Consider the following 26,007-nt stretch of genomic DNA (forward strand, 5'->3'; position numbering starts at 1 on the left):
AACTGAAAACAAAATAAATAAATTAAAATAAAACAAAAAATGATCATTATCCTTCATTTTCAAGAAGATGATGACATCAGAGAAATGATGGCACGACTTGCAATTGACTTTGATTTGAGTGAGGCAGGGCTGTGCAAGGTCACCAGCCTCACTTTCTCTTCCAGAGCCTCTGGGTGCAGTGGTAAGTAGTCCAACCTGCCTGAATGGGGATCTAGCCAATTGGGTAACTCAGTTCATCCTCTCCCTTTCCCTCTGCCTTTCCATTTCCCTCTCCTTCTTCCTCTCCCTGTTCTATGCAAAGGAAGATAAATTTTGATGACTGGAAGCTGCTCAGTTAAATTGGGGTTTGCTGGCTACATTCCTTCCTGCCTGCCTTCTTTCTTTCCTTTCTTCTATCCTTCCTTCTTTTCTTTCTCAAGCTCACAGACTGAACCACAATAGGTTCTTGCTCAAGCACCACTTAATGGCTATATTTTGGGCCCTCCAGGATCAAAGTGATTGTCCATAGTAACTGTCTCTCTTTTGACCAGCAACCATGATGGTCTTCCCCTCCCAATTTGTTTTTTTTTAAATTAAAGGAGCCATCCCTTGACTCACTTCTTAAAGAGGCCTATTCACTGAATGAATGCTACCACACTCATAGTGAGAACCTGAAAAGGCCTTAGCCTAAAAAGGGCTGGGGTCTCCCATTGCATCCTGAGCCATCTCCAGTTATCCTGATAAATATCTAGCCACTGGACCCAAATGACTCTAGGGGAGAAAGTAGAACTGATGTCCAAGTCATGTCATCTTTAGACTGACATCATGGTCCTCTTCAAAAATGAAGGAAAAACATAAAAAATGGTAAGTAACACTGTTAAGAACCCCACTCTTTGGATCTGAAACTACATAAAATATGTTTGTTTATCCTACACTGCTACCATCTTATGTGTAAAGGAGACATTCACATAAGGGACTTCATCAAACGCTTTGTTATAATGCAAGTAATCCAGATCTACAGCATGTTTTAACTAAATAAATCAGGTTAGTAACTCTTTCAGAACAGGAAATAAGGTTAGACTTACAGAATCTGTAGATGATGCCATGTCTGCTTTTTTGTTAACCACCTTCTTTTTGAGATGTTTATTAACCATCTCTTTAATAATTTAGAAATTATCCTTGTCTACATAAGAATCTTTGCTTGATTTAAGAAGTAATAGATACATCAGCAAGATGAAGTTCTTTTTCTATTTGAAAGTTTTTGATTCCTCAGGGAAAAGATAATTTTTAAGATTAGTAATAATTAAACCTAATGTGTTATCACTTTATATAGTGTCCTCAAATTCAAAACAATGTAGATTTCTATCCTTTATAAAGTATTATCATGTTAGAATTAAGGAATTCCAAATGAGAGTAAAATTTGTTTCTTAGTAGGAATTGATGTGTTTGAAGATTATGTAAAAATAAAAGTTCTGAAGCAGCCATTGATAATTTTTGTTTAAAAACATGATGGGAATCATGGGCAATGGTAATTCCACTCTTATTTGAAATGAGAAAGCATAATAGTAATCACAATATCAACCATTTAGCTGTTATTTTTTTCCAGAAATACATGAAACCTTGTCCTGAATGTATGTAGTAGAACCCAATATTTCAGGTGTCATTTTTTGAAAATCTCATTTTTTCAGATATTAAGTTTGGTTACCTATTACCATTATTTTCCCTGCCATCAGACAATGTTAATATCATTAGCCACACAAAACTGGGTTTAATTTATGCCATATTTTAAAATAATAAATACAGGATAGCATCATTATGTCATTTCTTCAAGGGGAAAGAAAAGACTTCAAGAGGTCACTTAAGTCCTGTCTCTATTTCTATGAAGTATTAGTATGATATAGTCATAGATATTAGAGATACTCTGATAAGCCAGTTCCTTCATTTTACAGATGGAGAAGGTGAAATATAGAGAGGATAAATACTGTACTCAAGACCATTAAGTTTGTAGGAATGAGAGCTGACAGTGGAAGCCAGGTTCCTTTTGTCTCTATTGTCCACAACTTTTAAACTATGCTCAACAAATTTATTTCCTCTTTTTTAAAAATATCTAAGTAAATTAGTCTAAACTTCCACAGGCCATATCTTCACAATGTCACGTGAATGCTGTATCTTTCTAGACATGAGATGAAGATAATTACTTTTAATTCAACTCTCTCAAGGCTTGATTAGAGTTAAATATTGCATTCCTTTTATTTTATAAATAATCTTAAAGATACTATGTTTAGTCTAGACTTTATCCAAGACATTCACTGTTTTATGCTCTTAAAATCTGAAATTTTTATAATGAAGCATATCTGGAAAAGATATTCTGAAATGATTGTCCCTAAGTGAACAATAGTGAAAATCCCTAAGGACTAGCATTTAAGTGATTAGTAATAAAAAGAGATTCCAAATATGACTAGTACCTTGTGTCTCAATCTTACTAGTGGCTGATAGGATTTTAGGCCATATCCTCCTTCCTTGGTTGGCCTTCCTTCTGCTCTCAGAAAAATGAATCCAAGAAACAAAACCGCTGACCAGCACTTAATCATCCTTATTGGCTTTCACCTGTCAAAATTGAAATGACATATGGTCAGTGATAATACATTGCTCATTGAAAAAGGCAATCCATAAATTTTAGATGAGATGAAGGAATGATGGCTACACCAATCTTTTAAAATTCAAGCAACCCAATGTCATTTCTCCCCCCTCAAATCACCTCTGTACATAAACTGTATCCTATTAAGTGATGTTCAGAAAATGTTTCAAAATACAAAATAGGGAAAGCATAATAGTTCACTGAGAAAGGGAACATAATAAAAAGCTTTAAGAGAAGGAATGAAAAATGTATTTCATAGAAGCATCAGTGGTGCACTTTAAACCAAAATTCCTAACTATTTACACTTACAAATTAATTTCTAGGAATTCTGATAAAGTGTTATCTTTACTTCCTATGTATTATCAATTTATTTATTCATTCATGTGTATATTTGCAAGTCCATTTTTATTTTCATGTAGTTATGTGTATTTCACCTGCCACCTTCATTCAAAATTTTTTCCTTTGAAATTCACTCTATCTAGATAAATGATCTAAAAATTCAAGTCCCAAGAACCTAACAACCTAGACATTTCTCTTCCCTCCTGGCTTGAAGTATTCCTATCCAACATATTGATGTCCCCTAAAGTTTTATTGTTTCCCACATTCTCCACATGCATGATCTGAAACTTTACTCAACCTCAGCTATACCTAGAAATGAAAACATCCATGACCACTTCTTGGAGTAAAAATGGCACAATAAGTAGTAATCTCTGTCTCTCCCCTGAATCCACCTAAAAAAAAATTCCTCTCTAAAATAGTACCCCAGAACATATCCAGAAACAGCAGAGCCAGTGAAAAGATGGGATGAAGCAATCTTTTACCCAAGAAACCTGGAGGATTGGCAAGAAAGGTACATGTCACTCAGTTTAAAGGCAAAGCAGAGGGAAATCCTGAGCCCCAATGTGGTAGAACCCCACCCTCACCTTAACATAGCCAGGGAATCCAGCAGACTCCAGCTCAGATGGTCACCATGTGCGTCAACATAGCCTCATACCAGCAGGCATTCTACAGTGGCCAAAGCTCCACATTATCCAGTGTATTCTCGGGGAAATGCAGAAAACCACCAGCTTGTCTCAGCACAGACAAGAGTCAACCACTAGGACCACAGCTCAAGATTAGATAAGCTGCCAGACTTCTATAGCCCTTGCCTGCCAGTACCTGAGGATCCAGCTCACAAAGTCAGCAATCAGGCACTTGACCCTCAACCTCAACACAAGAAGTTTGGGAGAGTGCTCCCTGTGCTCCAAAAGAAGGCATAATATTAAAAGTCAGGAAACAGGCAAACAAGATGAGCAAAAAGCAAAAGTGAACATTGACCATGAAGAGTTACTGTGGTATAAGAGAAGATCAAAACGCAAATGCAGAAGAGGACAATATTATCAATATACCTGCATCCAAAACCTCAAAGAAGAATGTGAATTGGTCTCAAGCACAAAAAGTTTTCTTGGAAGAACCCTAGAAGGATTTTAAAAGTCAAATAAAAAGGTAGAAGAGAAAGAGGTAGAATAAATATTGGAAAAAAGAAATGAGAGGTATGCAATAGAGAGTCAACAGCTTGAAAAAAGGATGAAAATTGGCTGAAGAAAACAAATGCTGAAAAATACAATTGAAATTGGCTGAGAAAATGAGAAAACTTGGAAAAAATCAGACTACAGAGTGTTACTTTGGTGACAAGAAAAAAATCAAAACATACAGCCACAAGAACACAACAAAGGTAAAGCTCCAACATCCAAAACCTCAAAGAAAAATATGAATTGGTCATAGGCCATGGTGGAGTTCAAAAAGGATTTTGAATATCAAGTAAGAGAGAAATAGAGGAAAAATTGGAAAGATTAATGAGAGTGATAGAAGAAAACCATGAAAAAAAAGTCAACAACTTGGTAAAGGAGAAATAAAAAAATACTGAAGAAAATAATGCTTTAAAAAATGGATTAATCCAAATAACTAAAGACTGAACCTCAAAAGTCAATGAGGAAAAAAAAAGATTTAAAAAAGCAGGTTTGGCCAAATGGGAAAGGGGGTTCAAAAGCTCACTGAAGAAAATAATTTCTTAAAAATTAGAATGGAGCAAATAGAAGATAAATGACTTCATGAGAAACGAAGAAATTATAAAACAAAACCAAGAGAATGAAAAAATATATAGAAGACAATGTGAAATACATCAACAGAAAAAGAAATGACTGGAAAAAATGTATCCAGAAGAAATAACTTAAAAAATATTGGACTACCTTAAAGCCATGATCAAGAAAAGAGCCTATCATCTTTCAAGGAATTTTCAAGGAAATATGCCCTCATATTCTATAACCAGAGGGTAAACTTCTATGAATATTGTAGCAAAATTTCAGAGTTCCCAGTTCAAGGAGAAAATATGGCAAGCATCTAGAAAGAAAAAAAAAAAAATTCAAGTATCATTGACCCACAGTCAGGATAACACAAGTTCTAGCACTTTATATACTAAGGAATTTGAGAGGTGTAATATGATATTCTGGAGGTCAAAGGAGCTAGGATTAAAACCAAGAATCACTTACCCAGAAAAGCTGAGTACAACACTTCATAGGAAATATGTCTATTTAATGAAATAGAAGACTTCCAACCATTCTTGATGAAAAGATCAGAGCTGAATAGAAAATTTATACACATGTATAAAGCATATCATATTACTTGTCTTCTGAATAAGAGTGGGTGGGGATGGAGGAGGGGAGAAAATGTGAAACTCAGTTTTTAAAATGAATGATAAAAGTTGTTTTTCCATATCACTGAAAAATAAGATATACAGTCTATGGGGTATAGAAGTTTATCTTGCTCTACAGGAAATTATAAGGGAAGGGGATAAAAGAATGGGGGGTTGATAGAAGATAAGGAAGGTTGGAGAAGGGGTAATCAGAATGCATGTCGTCTTCTGATGAGGTGAGAGTACAGATGGGGAGAAAATTTGTACCTCAAAATCTTGTGGAAGTGAATGTTGAAAAATGAAAATAAACTAATTTATAAAAAAAACATAAAAATACAATTGGTCAAATGGGGAAAATAAGTAGAATTGGTTAAATGGAAAAAGACATACAAAAATTCACTGAAGAGAACTCCTTAAAAAATAGAATTGACAAAATGGAGAGGGAAGTACAAAATGTAACGGAAGAAAATAATTCCTTAAAAATTAGAATTGGGCAAGTGTAAGCTAATGAATTCATGAGACATCAAAAATCAGTCAAATAAAATCAAAAGAAGGAAAAAAGAAGAAAATATAAAATAACTCACTGGAAAAACCAGTGATGTGGAAAACAGAACCAGAAGAGATAATTTAAGAAGTTTTGGACTACCTGAAACTGTCATGAAAAAAAGAAACTAGACAGCTTCTTTCACGAAATTATCAAGGAAAATTTCCCTCTTGTCCTAGAAGCAGAGGGCAAAATAGTCATTGAAAGAATACATCAATGACCCCCTAAAAGATATCCCAAATTAATAACTCCAAGGAATATTGTAGCCATATATTCCAAAATTACCAGGCTAAGGAGAAAACACTGCAATGAGGCAGAAAGAAACAATTTAACTATTATGGAACCACAATCAGAATTAAGCAGGAATTAGCAGTGTCTACAATAAAAGCTCAGAGGGCCTGAGATATGATATTCTGGAAGGAAAAGAAACTTGGATTACAACCAAGAGGCAGCTATTCAGCAAAATTGATCATTATCTTTCAAGAGAAAAGATGGACATTCCATGAAATGGGGGACTTCCAATCATTTCTGATTGAAAAGCTAGAGATGAACAGAAAATTTGATCTTTGAATACAAGATGCAAGAGAAGCATTAAAAGGTAAACAGGAAAGAAAAAACCCAACATATTATTCAATAAGGTTAAATTGTTTAAATCCTTACACAATAAGATGATATTTGCAATTCCTGAGAAATATATCTTTATTTTGATATTTAGAAGGGGTATACATAGAGAGCTATTTGTCTTTCAGGTCTACTGGATTTTGGTTGTCTCTCAATATGCTCACATTCCACTTGCCCATAGTGAGTGGAATCTTCTTTCCAGACATCTTGTATATTTGTGTCTGTGTGTGTTTGTGTTTATGTGTATTTTGATCACAGAATGGGATTCTCTGCTTGCCGTTGTAATCAGGCCTCAGTTGGGTAAGGAGACAATTTTTAAGGCATGCAAGGAGGCGAACTACTTAAAAGGCTGTTCAGATACCCAGGGCATTGCCAAATCTCACTGCTGCTTCTACTCAAAAATGTCCCTGTGTCCTGAATGTGTTCAGGATTGTTACTACAGCTCCCAGTGCTTCCACACATGCTGCTTCACCACTTGTCTGTCACCACAAGCCTTTGAGAAAGGTATAATGGTAAAATGGTACAGGTGATGTCTTTTGATTTGTGGATAAATTGGATTTAAGTGAGGCAGAGTTACATGAAGTCATCAGCCTCATTTCTCCTCAAAAGTCATCACAGTCCAGTGAAATTATGGAATTGATTATGTCACTTGGGAGACATTTGTTCAGGATGACTCAGCATGGCATGCCCACCTCAGAGAAGGTGCTATGTTCTATGAGAAAAGCAGACTTGAGACAACTCAAAGGAAGCACAGAATGCAAAAATGGAAACTATCCACCCCAAATGTTCACTCAAACTATTTTGCCTGGCCTAAGGTAGAGCATTCCAAGCTCATGTTGGCTTAATTAACCATAATCTGACACATTTAAACCTGATTTTAACATAGTGATATCATTTTGGTCCTCTCTGAGAACATAGGACAACAACGGAAGAGACATAGATAGGGGGTGTGAGTACAAATTGATTTTGTTGTGATAATAAAAAATTAAGGGGTGAAAAAAGGGCTTGTACTGGGAGAAAAGAACAAGAGGAGGCAGAAAGTAACAAATTACATCACATGAATGTACCCAAAGACCTATTATAATAGAAGGAAAAAAGATAGGGAAGTGTGCATTGTTTGAATGTTACTCTCATCAAATTTGGCTTGAAGAGGAAATAATATACACATTCAGTCAGTTATAGAAATCTACCTTATGGAAGTAGGAGAAGAGAGGGGACAGAAAAATAAATGGGCTGATAGAAGGGAGGGCAGATTGAGGGAGGCAGTGATCAGAAGCAAAACCCTGGTTGGTTGGAAAAGGGTGAAAGGAGAGAGAAAAGTATAAACAGGGGGAGAAATAGGATGAAGACAAAGATACAGTAATCACAGTTGTGAAGGTGAATATGATGAACTCTCCAATAAAATGGAAGTGAATAGCAGAACTGATTATAAGCCAGAATCTTACAATAAGTTGTTAACAAAAGACTTTTGAATCAGAGAGATAAACACAGCATAAAGGTAAAAGGCAGGAACAGATTATATTTTAAAGCTTCAGCTGAAGTTAAAAAATATTAATCGTAGAAATCCTGGTCTCAGATAAAGAAAAATTTTAAAAAAATTTGCTTAGAAGAGATATGAAAGGAAACCACTTCTTGCTAAAAAGTACCAAAGACAATGAAGTGATATCAACAATAAATATATATGCACCAAGTAATATAGCATTCAAATTCTTAGAGGAAAAATTCAAAACAATACCAGTGAGGGACCTCAATCTCCCCCTTCAGAAATGGACAAATCTAATGACAAAATAAACCATAAAGAATTTAAGAAAGTGAATAGAATTTTATTAAGGTTAGATATCATAGACCTCTGGGGATCACTGGATGTAGATAGAAAAGAATATACCTTTCTCTGAGCAGTACATGAACTGTACACAAAAATGAACCATGTACTAGGGCATAAAAACCTCACAATACAATACAGAAAATTAAATTCATCTTTTAAGGTCATATTGCAATAAAAAAAATTATGTGCAATAAGGGGCCAAAACTAAAAATACTAAAAATAAGACTAAGTACTAAAAATTAGATAAAAAATAAATTGGAAACTAAATAATTTAATATTAAATAATCAATGAGTCAAACAACAAATCATAGAAACAATCAATATCTTAGTCAAAGAGAATGACAATAATGAGCAAACATACCAAACTTTATGGGATATAGCTGAAGCAGTTTGTAGGCGAAATTTTATATATCTAAATGCTTGAATGACTAAAACAGAGAAAGAATAGTTCTGTGAATTAGGGAAGCAGCAAAATAAGGTAACAAAAGGACAAATAAAAAATCCAAATTAAAAATTCTGAAAATCAAAGAAGAAATCAATAAAATTGAAATTAAGGAAACTATTGAGGAGATTGGAGCCAAGATGGTGGAGAAAAAGCAGGAACTTGCTTGAGTTTTCTCCCAAACTCTACCAATACCTGGAAAAAATGACTTTAAACAAATTCTGGAGCTGTACAACCCACAGAATGACAATGGAAAACAAATCTCAGACCTAGGACAGCTTGAAAGGTCTATGGGAAGCATCTATTTCACTGGAATGGGATCTGGGGGCTGAACCAGCACAGACAGGGTCCCAGCAGACCTCAGGGGGAATGAATCACTGGCAGCTTTAGTGGATTCCAAACTTCTTGACTCCAAAATGCTGAGGACAACTTGGAAGTTCAATGGAGAAAATCTCTTGGACCTGTGTGAGAGAGCAGCAGCATCCATCCCCAGGCTAGCAGAGGAGGAGGAGGACCCAATGGCAGCTGCCGCAATAGCAGCAGCTATTTCTGTAGCACTAGGCCACAAATTGTGTGAGGATCAAATGGATGACAGTACAATCACCCACCCCCACTGGAAGCAGAAAACTACCTTCACAAAGAGATCAAAATTCAAGTAATTGACTGGGGAAATGACTTAAGGTGGGAAAAAAGCAGACTATAGAATCTTAATTTTTTGACAAGGAGGATCAAAATATGGAATGAGAGGAAGACAACAAAGTTAAACTCCTACGTTCAATACTTCCAAGAAAAATATGAATTGGTCTCAGGCCATGGAAGAGCTCAAAAGGAATTTGGGGAATTGAATAGGAGAAGTGGAGGAAAAACTGGGAAGAGAAGGGAGAGTGAGGCAAGAATATCATGAAAAATGAGTCAACTGCTTGCTAAAACTGCTGAAGAAAACAACTCCTTAAAAATACGCTAATCCAAATGGCAAAAGTGGTCCTAAAAGCCAATGAAGAGAAGAGTGTCTTAAAGAGCAGAATTGGTCAAATGGAAAAGGAGACCCAAAACTTACTGAAGAAAACAATTCCTTAAAGATTAGAATGGAGCGGATGGAAGCTGATGATTTTATGAAAAATAAAGAAATTATAAAACTGAACTAATAGAATGAAAAATATAAAACAATGTGAAATATCTCATTGGAAAAACAACTGACCTGGAAAACAGATCTAAGAGAGAGAATTTAAAAATTATTGGACTGTCTGAAAGCCATGATCAAAAAATGAACCTAGACATCGTCTTTCAAGAAATTATCAAGGAGGGGGTGGAGTCAAGATGACAGAATGCAAAGCAGGGCCTGTAAAAGCTCTCTCCCATAGTCCATAAAGTACTTGCAAAAATGACAGTGTGGGAGAACTTTTTCCAGTAACATCCAAGCACAAAAACTCTTGTGGCTCCCTTTAACCACTAAAATTAAGTAAAAATTTAAATAATTAAGTCCTTTCCAAGATGGCTCCAATAGAAACATTCAGCTGTATTGTACATTATACCCTTCTGTCCAACACAATTGACCATCTTGCTATTCATTACATAGCATACACCATCTTTAGCCTCCGTGTCTTTAAATCATCTGTCCCTTGTGAAAAAATACACTCCATTGCCAACTCCTAAGTCTGTGATGCCCCAGACTCCTTCAAAGCTCAGCAGAAATGCAATACCTTACATTAGGGCTTTCTCCAACTGCTGGTACCTTCTCTCTGAAATTAACTTGTATTTCTTTTGTTTATATTTCATGTATTTAGAAGTAGCATGGTATAGAAAGCTGGTATCAAAACTAATGAGATATGGATTCAAGTTCTAGCACTCACAAGTACATCTCTAGGCAAGTTACTTACCCTATCTTTTTTTTATTTTTATAGCATCTTTTCTGTATGCTCCCTTTTCTCCTTTGATTGCCACTACTCTGCTGTAGATGGGCTATTTCAGTGGACTGTTGGTAACCCTGCTACCTCAAGTCAATTCTTGGTTGGAGAAAATCATCCTGTAATACTTCATAATAAGGTAGACTAAAATAATATATAATATTATAGAATATTATATTTATTATTATATTATATTCCTATAATTTCCTCCCCTCAACATACACATATACTTTTCTAGTCATATTGCTTATTTTCTACTTTTTAACTTTTTTCCTACTTAACAGTTTTTTTAAATTTTTTCCAATTTCATGTAACGAAAGTTTTCAACATTCATTTATGTAAGATGTTGAGTTCCAAATTTTTCTCTCTCCTCTCTCCACAGGAGACCAAGCAATTTGATACAAGTTGTACGTGTACCAGTAAGCACCCCAACATACACAGTGGGGCCTGCTATCACAGGTTCACAGATCTACATTCATAAAAGGAAAAGCAACTTTTGAAGGGCTAACAATCACTTTAATCAAGCACAGGAATCATTCCTTTAATCAAGTACATATATCATATACCTAATTCAGGGGAGTCAGCACCCTGAACTTCAAAAAAAATACAGAGAAGTCAAAGATAAACAGACATGTCTTCCTCTGCCTTAATTCAACAGACAGGTCCAACTCTCTGACCATAGTTGCCAGCGAGGGAAGCACTGACATCTGGGTTGTCAAAGCCAAGGGTTTCTTTAGCTGCTTCCCAGAATCCTTATCTGGCCAAACAAGCACTTCCAGTCAGTAAGCCCCAAAATAAAACCTCATCTCAGAGCATTTATACCTTTTTTAGAGCCAGAGGACATCACAACCCTTGAGAACAAGTGTCTCATTAAAAAAAGTATTGGGCCTTCCCACAAATCTTCCCTAATCAAATTCCCCTCAATGGGAAGGCCCATTAATGTGTGGGGAAAATCTTTAATCACATTAAAATAATTAACAATACAAATACATATACTGTTTCTAGTTAAAGGAACTCTTCCTTCTGTACTTTACTCCTTGTAAAGATTCTTGATTGATGAAGCAAGATTCAATCAGAGGCACTTGATTATACTAAAATAAAAACAGCAAAAGATTCTATTTTGCTTGCCATCACACTCTACCTTTCCAGGATCCTTGGCCTTACAATCTAAATGACCATGGATTCTGGAACAAACAGAGACATTATACTTCTTGATTATACTAAAACAAAAACAGCAAAAGATCCTCCTTTTCTTGCCTTTACAACAATCATATCAAATATATGTGAACATTAGTGATACTGTGAAAGAAGAATCAGAACAAAAAGAAAAGTCACAAGAAAGATAAAACAAAAAACAGCTGAATAGTATGCTTCAATTTGCATTTTGACTCCATAGATATTTCTCTAGATGTGGATAGCATTTTCCATCATAAGTCTTTTGGAATTGGCTTGGATCATTGTATTGCTAAGAAGAACTAAGTCTGTCATAGTTAATGTGCTGTGTACAATGTTCTCCTCTTTCTGATCACTTCACTCAGCATCAGTTCATGTAAGTCGTCGAAGAATTTTCTCAAGCTCACCTGCTCACTGTTTCCTATAGCACAATGGCACATTATATTCACATGCCATGATATGCTCAGTCATTCTCCAACTGATGGACATCCCCTCAATTTTCAATTCTTTGCCACCACAAAAGGCAACTTTTTATTGTAATGGATTATCTGTAGTATGAATTCACAAGGATACAGTTTCTCCCTCTCTCATTTTATCATCAGTCAAATGCTATCCATCATGGTTACATCTGTAGGTTCAGGAATTTTCTCAGCAGTATATATGTTTTTTCCACATGATATATTTCTGTTGTCTTTCTCTTAAGTATATGACTTTTAGATGTAGAATTTCACAGATCTCAAAGTATCAGTGTAGAAGATCACCCAAAGGGCAATAAGGTTAAAAGAAATCAGAAGCTAGGGGTTGCTTAGGTAAGAAGGACACATGATGTCACCAGAGAAATTAGCCACTTAGCAACAGCAAGGAATAACTGATGCGTTCATTATCTCATGTGTTTCATTGGTATCAGTACATTGTAAAGAAATCTACAAGAATACAAGGTAAACATGGAAGAGAATTATATAGAATGAAGAAGAATGAATTGGACTGTGATCCTATCACTGAAGTAGATATAACTGATGTTTTTAGATGTTTAACATATCAAATATATTTTTGTATTACCTATTCTCTATGTATTTATTTTTATATAAACATCAAAAGATGTAACTGTGCCTTAGACTTTTTTTGCAGTGATTTCAGATGGATGTAACTGAATACTTCCTCAGGTATTATCCCTATCTCTTTGTTCAACCTGGAATCCTTTATAAGATGGGGATTTATAGAACAAATGTTTATTGTATTTTACTATCTGTGATTCCTATAAAGAAAGGCTTTATGTGATTCCTTTGCCCTTGCCTGAAACGATATGAATGAAAGGTAGAGGACAGAGAAGCAGCCACCATAACTGGCTAAATCAAATTCAATTATTTTCTATCAGACTTGTAACTTGCTTAGATATGTCATGTTACAGGAGGATAGCTATCTTGTCCAGATGTAAGAAGGCATTTAACTTTAATAAATATATTATCACTTTTTCCAAAAAACTTTACAGACCAGTAACCTATTTGAGTCTGCCTTATTATGAAGTATCATAGGATGATTTTCTGCAACCAAGAAGGTTTTTCAGATCAGTTGAAGCCATTTGGTATCACAAAACATTAGTGCTAAGCACTTCAGTATTGTAGGTATTCTACTGACTGATTTCTCACTTGCTTAGACAAAGAGAATGAGTCTTTCATTGCTAGCAAAGTACAAAAGGAATATTAAAAGAGTGAGGGGAATTTAACTTCCATTGAATGAAATGAAATACAACACCATGTCATATAATATGTTTCTATTAACCAAAATGTCAAATCCTATACTCTATACTTGCTATGTGCTCAATAAAAATATGTTGACAGAATAACAGATGAATTTATAACATTTTCTTTTGTATATCACTTAATAATTGTAAAAGCTTCTTATGCTTTGTTGGGATTGGAAGTTCAAATCCGTGTGGACGGTCTCGGGTGGGTAAAAGTGGGACTTCTAAATCTTAGAGTCTTACGAGGCCCTCCATGAACAGCGGGGATTCGAGAAGGTCAGACTGAGCTAGCTCGGGTAGCTCGGGTATTTCTGCCTCTCCCCGGGAGATACGTGATGGGTGGAGTCTCCCTGCCCTCGAGGTTGTCCCGGATCTGGGCACACTATTGTTATCTAACAGCACGGTATTCAGATGCAAACTGTGTGGCTGAAGGTTGAGTAGGATTGAGGAAGCCTGAAAGCTCTCTTAGCACGTGAGGAGCCAAGAGGACAGTAGGCTCCACTTCTCTCTTTCCTCTCTCCCCTCCCTCTCTCTCCCCGCTTGTACTTCTACTTCCAATCCCTTAAGATCCTAGCCTCCTTAGGAAATCTCCTCCTCTTCCTCCTAAGGAAGACTCCCCTGCACTTGTAACTGAAACCCTGAAATAAAGCTCAACCCTTGTTCGACTCTGGAACGTCCTTTTTCTCATATGAGCATCCGGTTTTGGCCAACCGAAGACCTCGGAGGTGAGGTAAGAAGACTCGGGTAGCCCACACAGGCCTCTAGGCCTGGCAATGCTTCATATCGTTTTATGCATGCCAAAGTTTCACTTTTCATGCTGATGACACTTCTAGCATCCACTCTCCTCCCACTTAACTCCTGAATTCCAAAGACCATAATGTCTATTCTACATCATTTAACCAATAGAGTGGTCACACTTGAGACATCATCATCCCTTAAAGCCTTCATGATCCTGAACTCTGGGTCTCAATTTCAATAATGCCTCTCCTCCATTCTTATATACCTGGCTTAGTTGAAGTCAATAATCTCTGTCATGGTGTAGCTCAGTCTATCTCCTTCTTTTGATCATACTCTGTGCAGCTGAGTACTGCTGGAGGAAATTATGAAACCATGTTATTAGGTTCACTATGAACATGTGTAACCTAATTCGAACTAGATCCTCACTGCTCCACACCAATCCTTCTATTCATTTCTTACTGACTTTCTGTCACATGCTCTATAACTGCTTCAAATATTTCTTTTTTCTCCTCAAGACACCAATTTCATTAAAGTCCAACTCAGATGTCACATCCACCACAATCTTACCTTACACACCAGTGCTGGGTGATTTTTCCCCATCAGATTTGTTACACCATTTTGCCTGGATCTCTCTTGACTGTAGGAACAGTCCAGTTTTTGTTTCTGTATCCCCACTACTTATTAGAGTATCTGGCACAAACAAAAATACTTTTTGACTAAAGTTATTTATGGGTTGTCACATTCCTTCTGTTATAATTATGTGTAGGTATTATTTTGTCCCTCAAGATCATTGAGACAAGGTTCATGGATTTGCTGGACATCCCCAAAGTTAGCACTATGCTTTGCACATAATATACGCTTCATCAATAATGGTTGAATTAATTGAATTGAAACCATACAGTAAACATTGCTTTCATGAGTGAGTTGAGAACACTGGAGCTGAGAGGGATGAAAGGACTTACTTACCCAAAATCACTTGACCATTTAATAGCAAAGCAAAAAAGGCTGATTTTATTAATAAATATGACAGGTATGTGGTAGTTTACAGATCACCATAAGGAAGACTCATTTTCTTGAGTTCAAATTTGGCCTCAGAGACTTAACTATCTATGTAATGCTGGGGCAGCTAGGTGGTGCAGTGGATAGAGCACCAGCGCAGGAGTCAGGAGGACCTGAGTTCAAATCTCACCTCAAACACTTGACACTCACTAGCTGTGTGACCTTGGGCAAGTCCCTTAACCCCAACTGCCTCATCCTGGGTCATTTCCAGTCATCCTGATGAATATCTGGTCACTGGATTCAGATGGCTCTGGAGCAGAAGTGAGGCTGGTGACCTGCGTAGAGCTCCCTCACTCAAAACAAAGTCAAGTGCAAGCCATGTCACCATTTCTCTGATGGCATGGTCTTTTCGGCAACAAAGGATGAACACACCTATGTGATGCTAGACAAGTCACTTAATCCTGTTTGCCTCAGTTCATCTTCTGTCAAATGAGCTACAGAAGAAAACTGCAAACCACTCCAGTATCTTTGCCAAGAAAACTCTAAATAGGATCACAAAGAGTTGGACACAGCTGAAATAGAACAAAATATAACAAAATAGAAACAAAAATTTGTAAGTATGCAAAAGTAAAACTTGCGTAATTCTTATACCCCATTCTGTTTTATATTAGAAAGAGGAGCAATACACCAAAAGTTTTCCTAAATAGAGAGAAGAAATTGGTCAATAGAAAAAGAATGAGAAGGATAATGAAAATGACAAAAGCTAGGGGTTGATGTTTGGAGAACTTCAAAATTGAAAAATGTCCAATTTGAGGGCAGAAGTATACTTTGAGTGATACTTCATGATCCATGTCTATCCAAGAGCATTAACTTACAGAAAAATCAATTCAATTTTTTCCATTTTCCTTTTACGTTCATGACCAGGCCTAAACTTTATCTTGAGGCTTCTATAGACAAAGTTCCTTTACCAAGGTCTTGACCATCAGTCAATCTTTATCAGTTTATCTAATTTTGTAAATGCCAGAGAAAACTTCCTTGGATCTTCCTGGTTGGGCCTACAAACAGACATTTCCTTTCTTTTCTCGCTTTGCTTCCTTTGAAGCATTATCTCTGCTCTAGTACTAAATTGAGGTATCTTTTCAGCTTCATATTTTTCTAAGGGATATAGTGTCTGCATCATGCAGGATGTATCATCTTCAGAACAAGAATTTCTTTCCTCCATCAAATTAAATATGGTTATCACAATCACCACTGCCATCATTTTCGTCACCATTATCATCATTCAAAAGTAATTTATTGAGCAACTAATTGGAGGTGATGTGTGTAACAACATAACAATGAACAAAAAAATGAGTGAAATTATTCTCTGACATCTGTGAGTCTAAAATTTTATATAGAAACATTTGTTTAATGATTTGCAGATTTAACTATAACTCTCTGTCTACCATCTATGTATCTATCAGCTATTGATCTCTATGTCTCTATATATCTATATCTCTGCCACTATGACTCTACTATCAATGTATCTTTCTATGATCTATCTACCATCTATGTATCTATCATCCTCCTATCCAATGTCTGTTTATCTGTCATCTGTGTTCCCATCTATCATCTGCTTGTCTACTATCTATCGTCTATATATCTCCTACCTATCGTCTATGCATCTATGTAACTAATTTTGCTCCTACAGGCAAGAAAATATGGTCATAGCTTAAGAACTGTAAGGAGTTTTTATGCCTGTCAAATCCAGATAAAAAAACTAAGTCTTCAAAAGTTACAGTAAATTGTCTAAGGTGACATAGGAGTAAGTGAAAGAATTAGTATTTGAACCTCCTGGCTATAAATTCCACATATTTCTTACTGTACCATCTAATCTAGTCGAGGTAAGACAACATAGTGGAAAGAAAAGTTGGTCTTTAAGCTAGGACAACCCAGGTTTAAGTTCTGGCTGTGACATATTCTCTGTGTGTACTTGGGCAAGAAATTGAATCTCTTAGTGCTTTAGGCAGTTCTTGACTAGCTGCATATCACTATTGGTAGGGACAGTTTCCTTAAATGGGATTTATTTATACCAGTACAATCTCCAAATAACATGGAGATCATTCATATCATACTTATATTCTATAAATCAAGATTAATTAAATTATAGGGGCACAAAATTAAAAATCAGTACATAAATGAAATAGAATTTAGCAAGATTACACAGATTAATGTCTAGGCTAGATAGATCAACAAAATATGACAAATCAATAAGATTTTATTAAGTATTACCATGTGCTAAGTACAAGAAATAGAAAGAAAAGCAAAAAGAGTCCCTGCATTGAGGGAGCTCACAATCTCAAGAGGTGACATGGAACCAATTCTGTATAAACAAAATATATGGAAGAAAGTTTATACAGGAATATTAGCACAGAACTTCAAATTTATTTGATATGAATGTTTTCACTTTTTTGTTACTGATACGAAGAAATAAAATATAGCTGCCTTTCCCTTTCCTCTAGAAATGCTAATGTAATTTAAATAATATATGTCCTGTGAAAGTTTAACAAAATGTCTACTTCTCTTCCTGGATGTGACTTTCCAGTCAATGATAAAATAATGCAGGACTCATAGTAAGGAAGAACTTGGACACTAATTCAATGCTCTTCGTTTTAAGTGACAGGAAGTTCTCATTCAGGGAACTGTCATCCTTTAATTTGGCACAGATGAAAATGACCAAAATTCAAATAATTATTGCTTTCAATTGATAATTTTAATTTGAAGTTATAAGGAAAAGCTAATGTTAGAGCTCATTAATTCATTGCCATTTGGATTGGCCTGAAATATAAAGACCATAGCCATGCTGCTTGATATAGGGGACCAGGTAAAAATCAATGGTGCATAAGATTATAATTGTAAAGTCAGAAGGGTCCTCAAAGGTCACATAGTAGAACCTATTAATTTTACAGATGAGAAAACTGGCTGAGAGACACTAAATGTTAAGAGACTTGCCCAAGGTTACTCAAGAACACAGTAAGGATTTGAATTCAGATCCTGTCCCTCCAAATCTAACTCTCTTTCTACTTTGCTCACGATATCATTCTTTAAGCAAGCTCAAGGTATGAACATACTGATTGAAAAAAAGTTTCTATTGGGGTAGAATCATTTTCTTTCTTTTTTTGCTTAAAACAATTGTAGTGGGGCTTTCAAAATAGCCCCCAAACAGTGTATTTTAAATATAATTGCCCATTTAAAAGAGAGAATTGCATTTAAAAAAATCTATCTGGTATGGTAATTTAAAGTAACCATTTCTAGGCTGATTATCAGTAAATGGAATGTTTAGAAAGAATGTGTGATAAGTGATTCCAAACTTCTTCCCATTAACTCTTTCATATGGGTCCCCCCCCCCAAAAAAGAGAAAAAATCCTGAAAATAAATTAGTCTTCATCTACATTCCTACTCCAAACATTATTGAGTTCTTAAAGAAGCAAAGGCACCCTTCTGAATTTTTTAATTGTGTCTGTGTATCTCTGTTCTCATTGCGCACTAGAGCATGAGTATACATGCCACAGGAAATCAAAAGAGAAAAAAAAAGCATTTTGGAAAACAGCAGTGTGCAGCCTTAGGTCTGGCAGTCTGAACAAATGAATGTCTTTGAGTCACCATCTGGATATTTCAGCTGGCAAGGGCTTCAAGTCAAACAGTTCATCTCCCTAATCCTTTAAATTGAAATTTGCTTCGATAATCTGATGACCAAGTAAGTCACATGACCACTAGTTTCTAACAGCGTCCTAAAGAGATGCCATGACATTCCTTGATACATTTGAAACTTTAAGAAATCTGCCCTTAGAGCTAGCTTACCTTACTTATATAGCATTCAAAGCTTGTTTCATTGGCTGGTTTACATTGGATGGAAAAAAATAACTTTTTTCCATTCTCTTCTTAAGATGCAAACTTGAAGACATTCTTACAATAGTCCCTCCATTTTCTTTTCTCTAAGAGAATTAACCCAGGTCAATCCATTTTCTTTTGTTTGTTATTTTTCTAACTTTGAACATAGGCAGTAAGGAAAGATAACTAGCATTTGTAACCTTTTAGAAAAATTAAAATTGCTTGTAACTCATTTTACAATAATATTTAGAGGTTACTGAAGTTTGTTTGTTTACTCTCAGGGACTCTTTTAGTAATCTAGTGAAGTTGCTGAACATTTATTAGAATAATTTTTTTGATATAAGTTAAAAGATATAAAAATTTTGAATTAAATGTTAGGGAAAAAAATTAATTTTTTTCTCTATTCAAATTAAAGAATTCCATAAAATCTATTCATGGAAGCCCTATTCCAAATTTTTACTTTTTGGAAAGAAATGGAACAAACAAGATAGATAAAATTAATTAATTAAAAGCCATCTTGGAGTGAATGTAGTAACAACTTCATTAATAGTGCCTTCAACTTTTGGTGATAAAATTTTATTTGTCCATAGAGAAGAGCTAACTATGTTTATTTTGCCTCATAATGATACCATGGTCCCTGACTTAATTAATCTTACAGTTAGTGTGAGTGGATATACTACATTTATATATTTTTTTCATATACTGGTATGTATGTAACTATGTAGGGTATAAATATATATATATATATATATATATATATATAGTATGTGTATGTATGTGTTTAGACTATATATATATATAAATCTATATATGTGTGTGCATGAGTGTATGCTTTATATGTAAATATATAATGTGTATGGCATAGACTATAGTATAGAATATTTTATATATGACACATGCCCCCAGTTATAATATATGTGATATGACTTATGAGATATGATCATGTCTATAATATAGTTTATATATATATATATGGTATATATTATACATACAAATATATAACATATGTATCCAAAATATGATGCATAAACATACTATGTAATACTGTATGTATAACAGCTATATATACATGCTTTTCACTTACCCTAAACATTCTTATACAGAAATATATCAATATTTGCATGTTGTCATACTATATACACACTACTTATAAACTCAATTAAGGAAGACATCACACTGTAATTATCTTTGTACTTCCTCAAGCATCTAGTATTATAGTACAGAATGCAATATAATATAGTAAACTTTTCATGTATCATCATTGAATTAATCAAATTGAAATCAGAAATGAAATTTTAATAATCTAAATAAACATTCCTCTTCCCCAGATTTCAAGAATCACTGAAAAAGCTAGAAGAGTATAATTTTAATGTTTCTTTAATTAAGTTTCTTTAATTCATTTAGTTTTTTAATGTCAGCAATAGTTGGAAAATGATTAGTCCTTCCAGGCAAAACTATCCAACTGTATTGACTTGGGACTTTTCTATGCTTTGGAAATGTACCCCACTGCAAAATGGGAATACAAAAACTAAAAAGCAGGAATTTCATATAAAATAAACAGAATGTGATGTGTGTGTGTGCATGTGTGTGCGTGATTTTTCTGTCTAAACTACAAAGAATTTTTCATTGTAAGTTGAAAAAGAATGTAGCTATCTATAACCAATCTTAGAGAGTTCATTTTTTTCCAGTTTAGGAGAAGAAAGAATCACTTCTTATTCATTTTTCTGAATTCTCTTTTATCATGACTAGCAATTAAAATGTAAAATAAGGAGGGAATACAGCTTATAGGACTGACAATGTCTAAAATCCCAAAAGTAGGATATTAATATTTTTAATTTGCTACTTTAATTTTTATGTCCATAATTCATCAATGTCAAATAGATTTTAAGTTTGACTTCTTACATATACTGAGTATCTTGTTACTGTTGTTTTTTTTCCTTTACATCAAGGAACTAAGTTTAATACACAGGAAAAATTCTGTTGTGATTTTACAATAAAGTATTGCAGAGAAAGCACGTTAAGACCCTCTGTATTTAAACAAAAAAATGTCATGAGGAACCCTAGGCATCTATTTGGCACTAATGAATTTTAGGATAAAACAGTCCCCATTTTGACAACTATCTAATGGGTGGTGCCTCCTCTGCACCCTCTGGGTGTCTGTAGTGAAGCAAAGACAGGCTTAGAAAATCTATGTACACTTAATACATGCTCTTCTAATCTGGGCTGACTTGTTCCCAGAGCAAAGGAATCCAATGTATTTTAGATCAGTTTCATGAAAATTAGATTCATTTTAGAGGTGAAAGAGCATATTAGGATAGTCTTAGGAGTGGGGTTCAGGAGATACAAATTGTTCTGTCTCTAGCAGAAACATATTTCTTCAAAATATACATACACACACACATATATGTAATCAAGCTACACTACAAAGAAATCATTAAAATTGTTTGCTATTGAAGAGAGACAGAGAGAGAGAGAGAGAAAGGGAGAGAGAGAGAGAGAGAGAGAGAGAGAGAGAGAGAGAGAGAGAGAGAGAGAGAGAGAGAGAAACAGAGAGAGAGAGAGAGACAGAGAGACAGAGAGACAGAGAGACAGAGACAGAGAGACAGAGAGAGAGAGAAGCTAACTAGGTAACTCATGGAACAAATTAGTTAATGTAACACAAAAAGAAGAATTATATAAGCATTTCTATAGTATCTAATATATGTCAGATATTGCTAAGCATGTATTTCAAATATTATATCTCTTGACTCTCACAACTACCTCTTTTAATATAGGCATTTTTATTGTCTTTATTTTACAGTTGAGGAAAATGAGGCATGCAGAGTTTGAATGACTTGTCCAGACAAAATCACCTACCTAGTAAGTATCTGAGATCAGATTTGAACTCAGGTCTTCCTGACTGCTGGTCCACTGCTCTATTCACTATCAAATAGTTGCCTCAGAAACAAGTAAACATGGTAGCCTACTGTTTGATAAAGTCAATGACCACAACATTTGGAGGAAGACCTCACTATTTAATAGAAACTGCTAAGAAAATTGTTTTTAAAAAAAGTCTGGCAGAAATCAGGCAGAGACGAGCATTTAACATCATATATAAAGAGAAGCTCCAACTACAAACATGATAAACTTAAAAGGTGACATTATAAACAATTTAGAAAAAGACCATACTTTTCACAAATATTGATTAGAGAAGAATTCACTACCAAAAATGGATATATATATATGTATATTTACTTATATACACACATATATGTGTGTATACACACATATGTGCTTGTGTGAATATATATATGTATACACACATATATATTTATATATATACACACACACAGACAAAATAAAGTGATCTTAAGCACCATATGCATAAAACCTGATTAATTAAAAGTTACAAGAATAAAAATAATTTACCAATGGATGTTCGGTCAAAAATATGTACAATTTTCAAAGACAGAAATACAATATATCAACATTCATATTTTAAAATTCCATATCACTAATAATTAGAGAAATGTAAATTAAAGCATCACTGAGCTTTCACCACACAGCCATAAAACTGGTAAAAAATTATTTTTTAAACAAAGGAAATGACATTTATTGGAAGAATTGTGGGAAAGCAAGAACAAAAAGGAGGAACTGTGTTTGGGTCTAGCTGCTCTGGAAAGCAACTTTGAATTATGCCTAAAAGTCACTGATGTGTGCATTTCCTTTGGTCTGCTAATACCAGTACTAGAACCCCAAAGTGGTCACATTAAAAGGAAAAGGACAAACAAAAATGTATAGCAACTTTTTTGGTAGTGGCAAGTAATTGTAAGGTAAGAAAGTGCCCAGAAGTGGAGAAATGTTTAAACAAATGATGCTACATAAATGTAATTGAAAACTACTGAGATACAAGAAATGATAAAAGGTATGGTTTCAGAGAAATCTGGGAAGACTTTCATGAACACATGCAAAGGAAATAAGCAGAACTAGGAAAATAGTTTGTATAATCAGTAACATTAAAAAGAACATTAAAAAAACTTCCATAATTAAATTATACAGAGGACCCATGATGAATCCTATTATCCACTCACTGATGTAGAGGAGATGGATTCAGATGTAGAATGAGACATATATTTTTTGACATGATCAATATCGAACAAATTGTTTTGTTTTACTATGGGTATTGGGTCTTTTTTTTAATTAAAGGATTTTTTTTTTCCAATGTGAGTGGGGAAAATTGTGAGAAAAAGGTAGAATAGAAATAGGATTGCTTCTTACCCCCCAAAAAGCAAAAACATAAAACCATTTTAAACGGTCAGAAGAAATAACAGAAAATCAAGACAACTTTAAAAGTTTCATGTTGAATTTATGTAATGAAAATTAAAATCAAATACATAATCAAGTTTCAAAGTTACATAATTTTGTTTATTCCACTATTATATGGAAGTACTCATGTCATTGTAATATTAGAATTTACCAAAAAAACTGTGAGTCTTTGAACTATACAATCAAGGTTAGACTTGGTTGGGAGGGAAACATGCTATTTATCAAAGCCATACTTAATATCCAGTTTTATATATTCCATGATGAAGAATTAAGGACTATGTCTAAGTCTCATGAACTCAGTACCTTATCATGTAAATCATTACTACAGTAAAATGAAGGTGTATTGAATATTAAAAGTTATGTGTGGTTTTTTGATCCCACATAACCATAACTAAGGCTTGATGACCCAAGGTACCATTTCCTCTTTTAAAGACATGAACTTAACTAGCTAACTTAGCTTATCCAATTTACAAGAATATGGTAAAAGAGGAAGCTACCAGATGGAAAGTTTCTGCCCTCAGCCCGCCATGGTCTCATAGTGTGTGGTCTTTCCCAGACTTGACCTTTCTTCTCACTGCCCTGAGATAACGTTCCCAGCAGCAACTGTCTCTCAGAAGTAGTCTTTGAGGGGTCTTGGGATTTCTCTCTAAAGAGACCAGTATCCATGAGACTTTCTCTACACATCATAGGACAGTGTCTAATGGAGTGCCTCCTTTCCATCCTACTAGTCTTAATATTCCAGGTTCTTTCTTCTCAGGTTCATCCTACTGAACCATTTTTTTTAAAGTTACCATGAGGATGCACTCATGTTGCTTACCTGGGCATGTTTTATGAAATTTGCCACCTATATCAAAGGTTGTTACTCTGTTTAGAACCAGATGTTTTTATTCACTTTGGAGTAAATTTTATTCACTTTATTTAATTCACTTTATTTACTAATGAAGAGCTCCATTAGAAAGTCAATTGAAGCAGAAGAAATACAGTTTTTCAAATCTACTTCAATAACATTCCAAGAGCCCCCAAATATTTTGCATGCCTTAGAAGTAAATTAGATCATGCGGCTAAAAGGCAAACACTGGGTAATCAATAGACTAAGTTTAATTTGTTTACAAGTGAGACACAAGGTGCTTCTAGAGGCCAATTACATTCAATTGTCCTACTCATGTCCCAAATCTGAGAAAGATTACACACATAATGGGGACACATACAATCTAGTAAAGCTACAGAAAACTGTAAATAAAGATTCTATATGGAACAGTTAAAAAAAGCACTTGGATTCAGAGTCAAAACACCAGATTCATGCAGTCACCCTTGTGACCCTGGGCATAAGGTAAACTAATTGTGGTAACTATCTGGTACTCTGTTCCTTCATTTGTAAAGTGACTAATATCTAAGATCCTTGTCTGTCCTATCTGTCCCTGAAAATCAAGATCTATTTTTTTTTTTGTAAAGTCCCATAGGAATTATCAAATTCTTCCAAAGAATTAATGATATATGATTTCTAGAAAATCTCATTTACCTGAAATATGTGACTATCTGAATTTCTTTTGTATCTTTTATAATACTAATTTTGAAGAAGAAGGAAATAAACAAAAAGCTACCAGCCTGAAGAGTTTCAGCATAAGCCTGGTATTAGGGTAGAAAAACCACAAACTTGAATTCCTTGGAGAATTCAGATTCACTGACTTTGATCCCATGAAAAAGGAATTGATTTATTAGACTGATGAAAATGTGAGATAACCCATTATATGCTTCCCCAATTCCAGACAAGTAATTTTGTCTTTCCTTCTTAGAACTTCAGGTCCCTAATTGCAAAATGACATGATTGAACTGTTAGTTCTAAACTTTTGTAGGTAAAAAAAAATTCCAAAATTAGTGATTTCTTATTTATCCTCAACTATAACCACCCTATCTTAAGCACTTGTTGACTGGACTTAGACCTTTTACTGCCTCAGCATGGGGAGCTCCCAGTAAGGAACTCCCTTTTCCCATGCAAATTGGCACATTCTATGTAACAAATGAGAGATTAAGTGACTGGCCCAAGGTCACACATTTCATATAAATCAGAGACAAACTTGAACTCAGGTTTTCCTATCCAATATGCTACACACTTCATCTTAAACTTGTTCTGTAATAATTTCTATATTTAAAGGAGCTACACAAAAGTAGAAAGAGATAAAGAACTAGACTTCTTCTCAGCACATATTTTAAAATAAGTGTCTTTACTACATTTTATTTAGGTATGTGTGGTGGCCTAATAATTCTGAATATCATTAGGGTGAACCTTATATTTACTACTGTAGTTTTTCTGTATGTAAGTATAGACCAAACTGTGCCCTGTGGTCCCTGATACTGTTTATATACTTTTAAAAACTTGGAACCCAATATGGAATTCTTTGTAGTTCTACTTTCATATATTTTTATGAGAACTCCTTTTCATAATGATTTGTGCTGCTATGTTTCTTAATTATATAATCATCTCCTATACTTGTATTTTGCTTGATATTTGTTCAGATGACAAAATGATCACAAATTCTCTGTGTCTTTCTGGATCATT

At 34.6% G+C, this 26,007-nt stretch overlaps 1 protein-coding gene and 1 long non-coding RNA gene across 2 annotated transcripts in view; one reads left to right on the top strand and one right to left on the bottom strand.

The window, feature by feature from the left end:
- The window catches only part of FSTL5 (follistatin like 5), a 1,060,999-nt gene that overhangs the window by 971,157 nt on the left and 63,835 nt on the right, over positions 1 to 26,007 (bottom strand). The window contains exon 2 of the mRNA XM_072621397.1: positions 2,445 to 2,586. Within this exon, the coding sequence (XP_072477498.1) occupies positions 2,445 to 2,570 (126 nt within the window). The 5' untranslated portion in view covers positions 2,571 to 2,586. The remainder of the gene's footprint in view (positions 1 to 2,444; positions 2,587 to 26,007) is intronic.
- Positions 1 to 26,007, top strand: part of LOC140512017 (uncharacterized) — a 419,018-nt gene that overhangs the window by 362,733 nt on the left and 30,278 nt on the right. The window lies entirely within an intron of this gene.

The sequence above is a fragment of the Notamacropus eugenii genome, chromosome 6 (assembly GCF_028372415.1).
Source record: "Notamacropus eugenii isolate mMacEug1 chromosome 6, mMacEug1.pri_v2, whole genome shotgun sequence".
NCBI lineage: Eukaryota > Metazoa > Chordata > Mammalia > Diprotodontia > Macropodidae > Notamacropus > Notamacropus eugenii.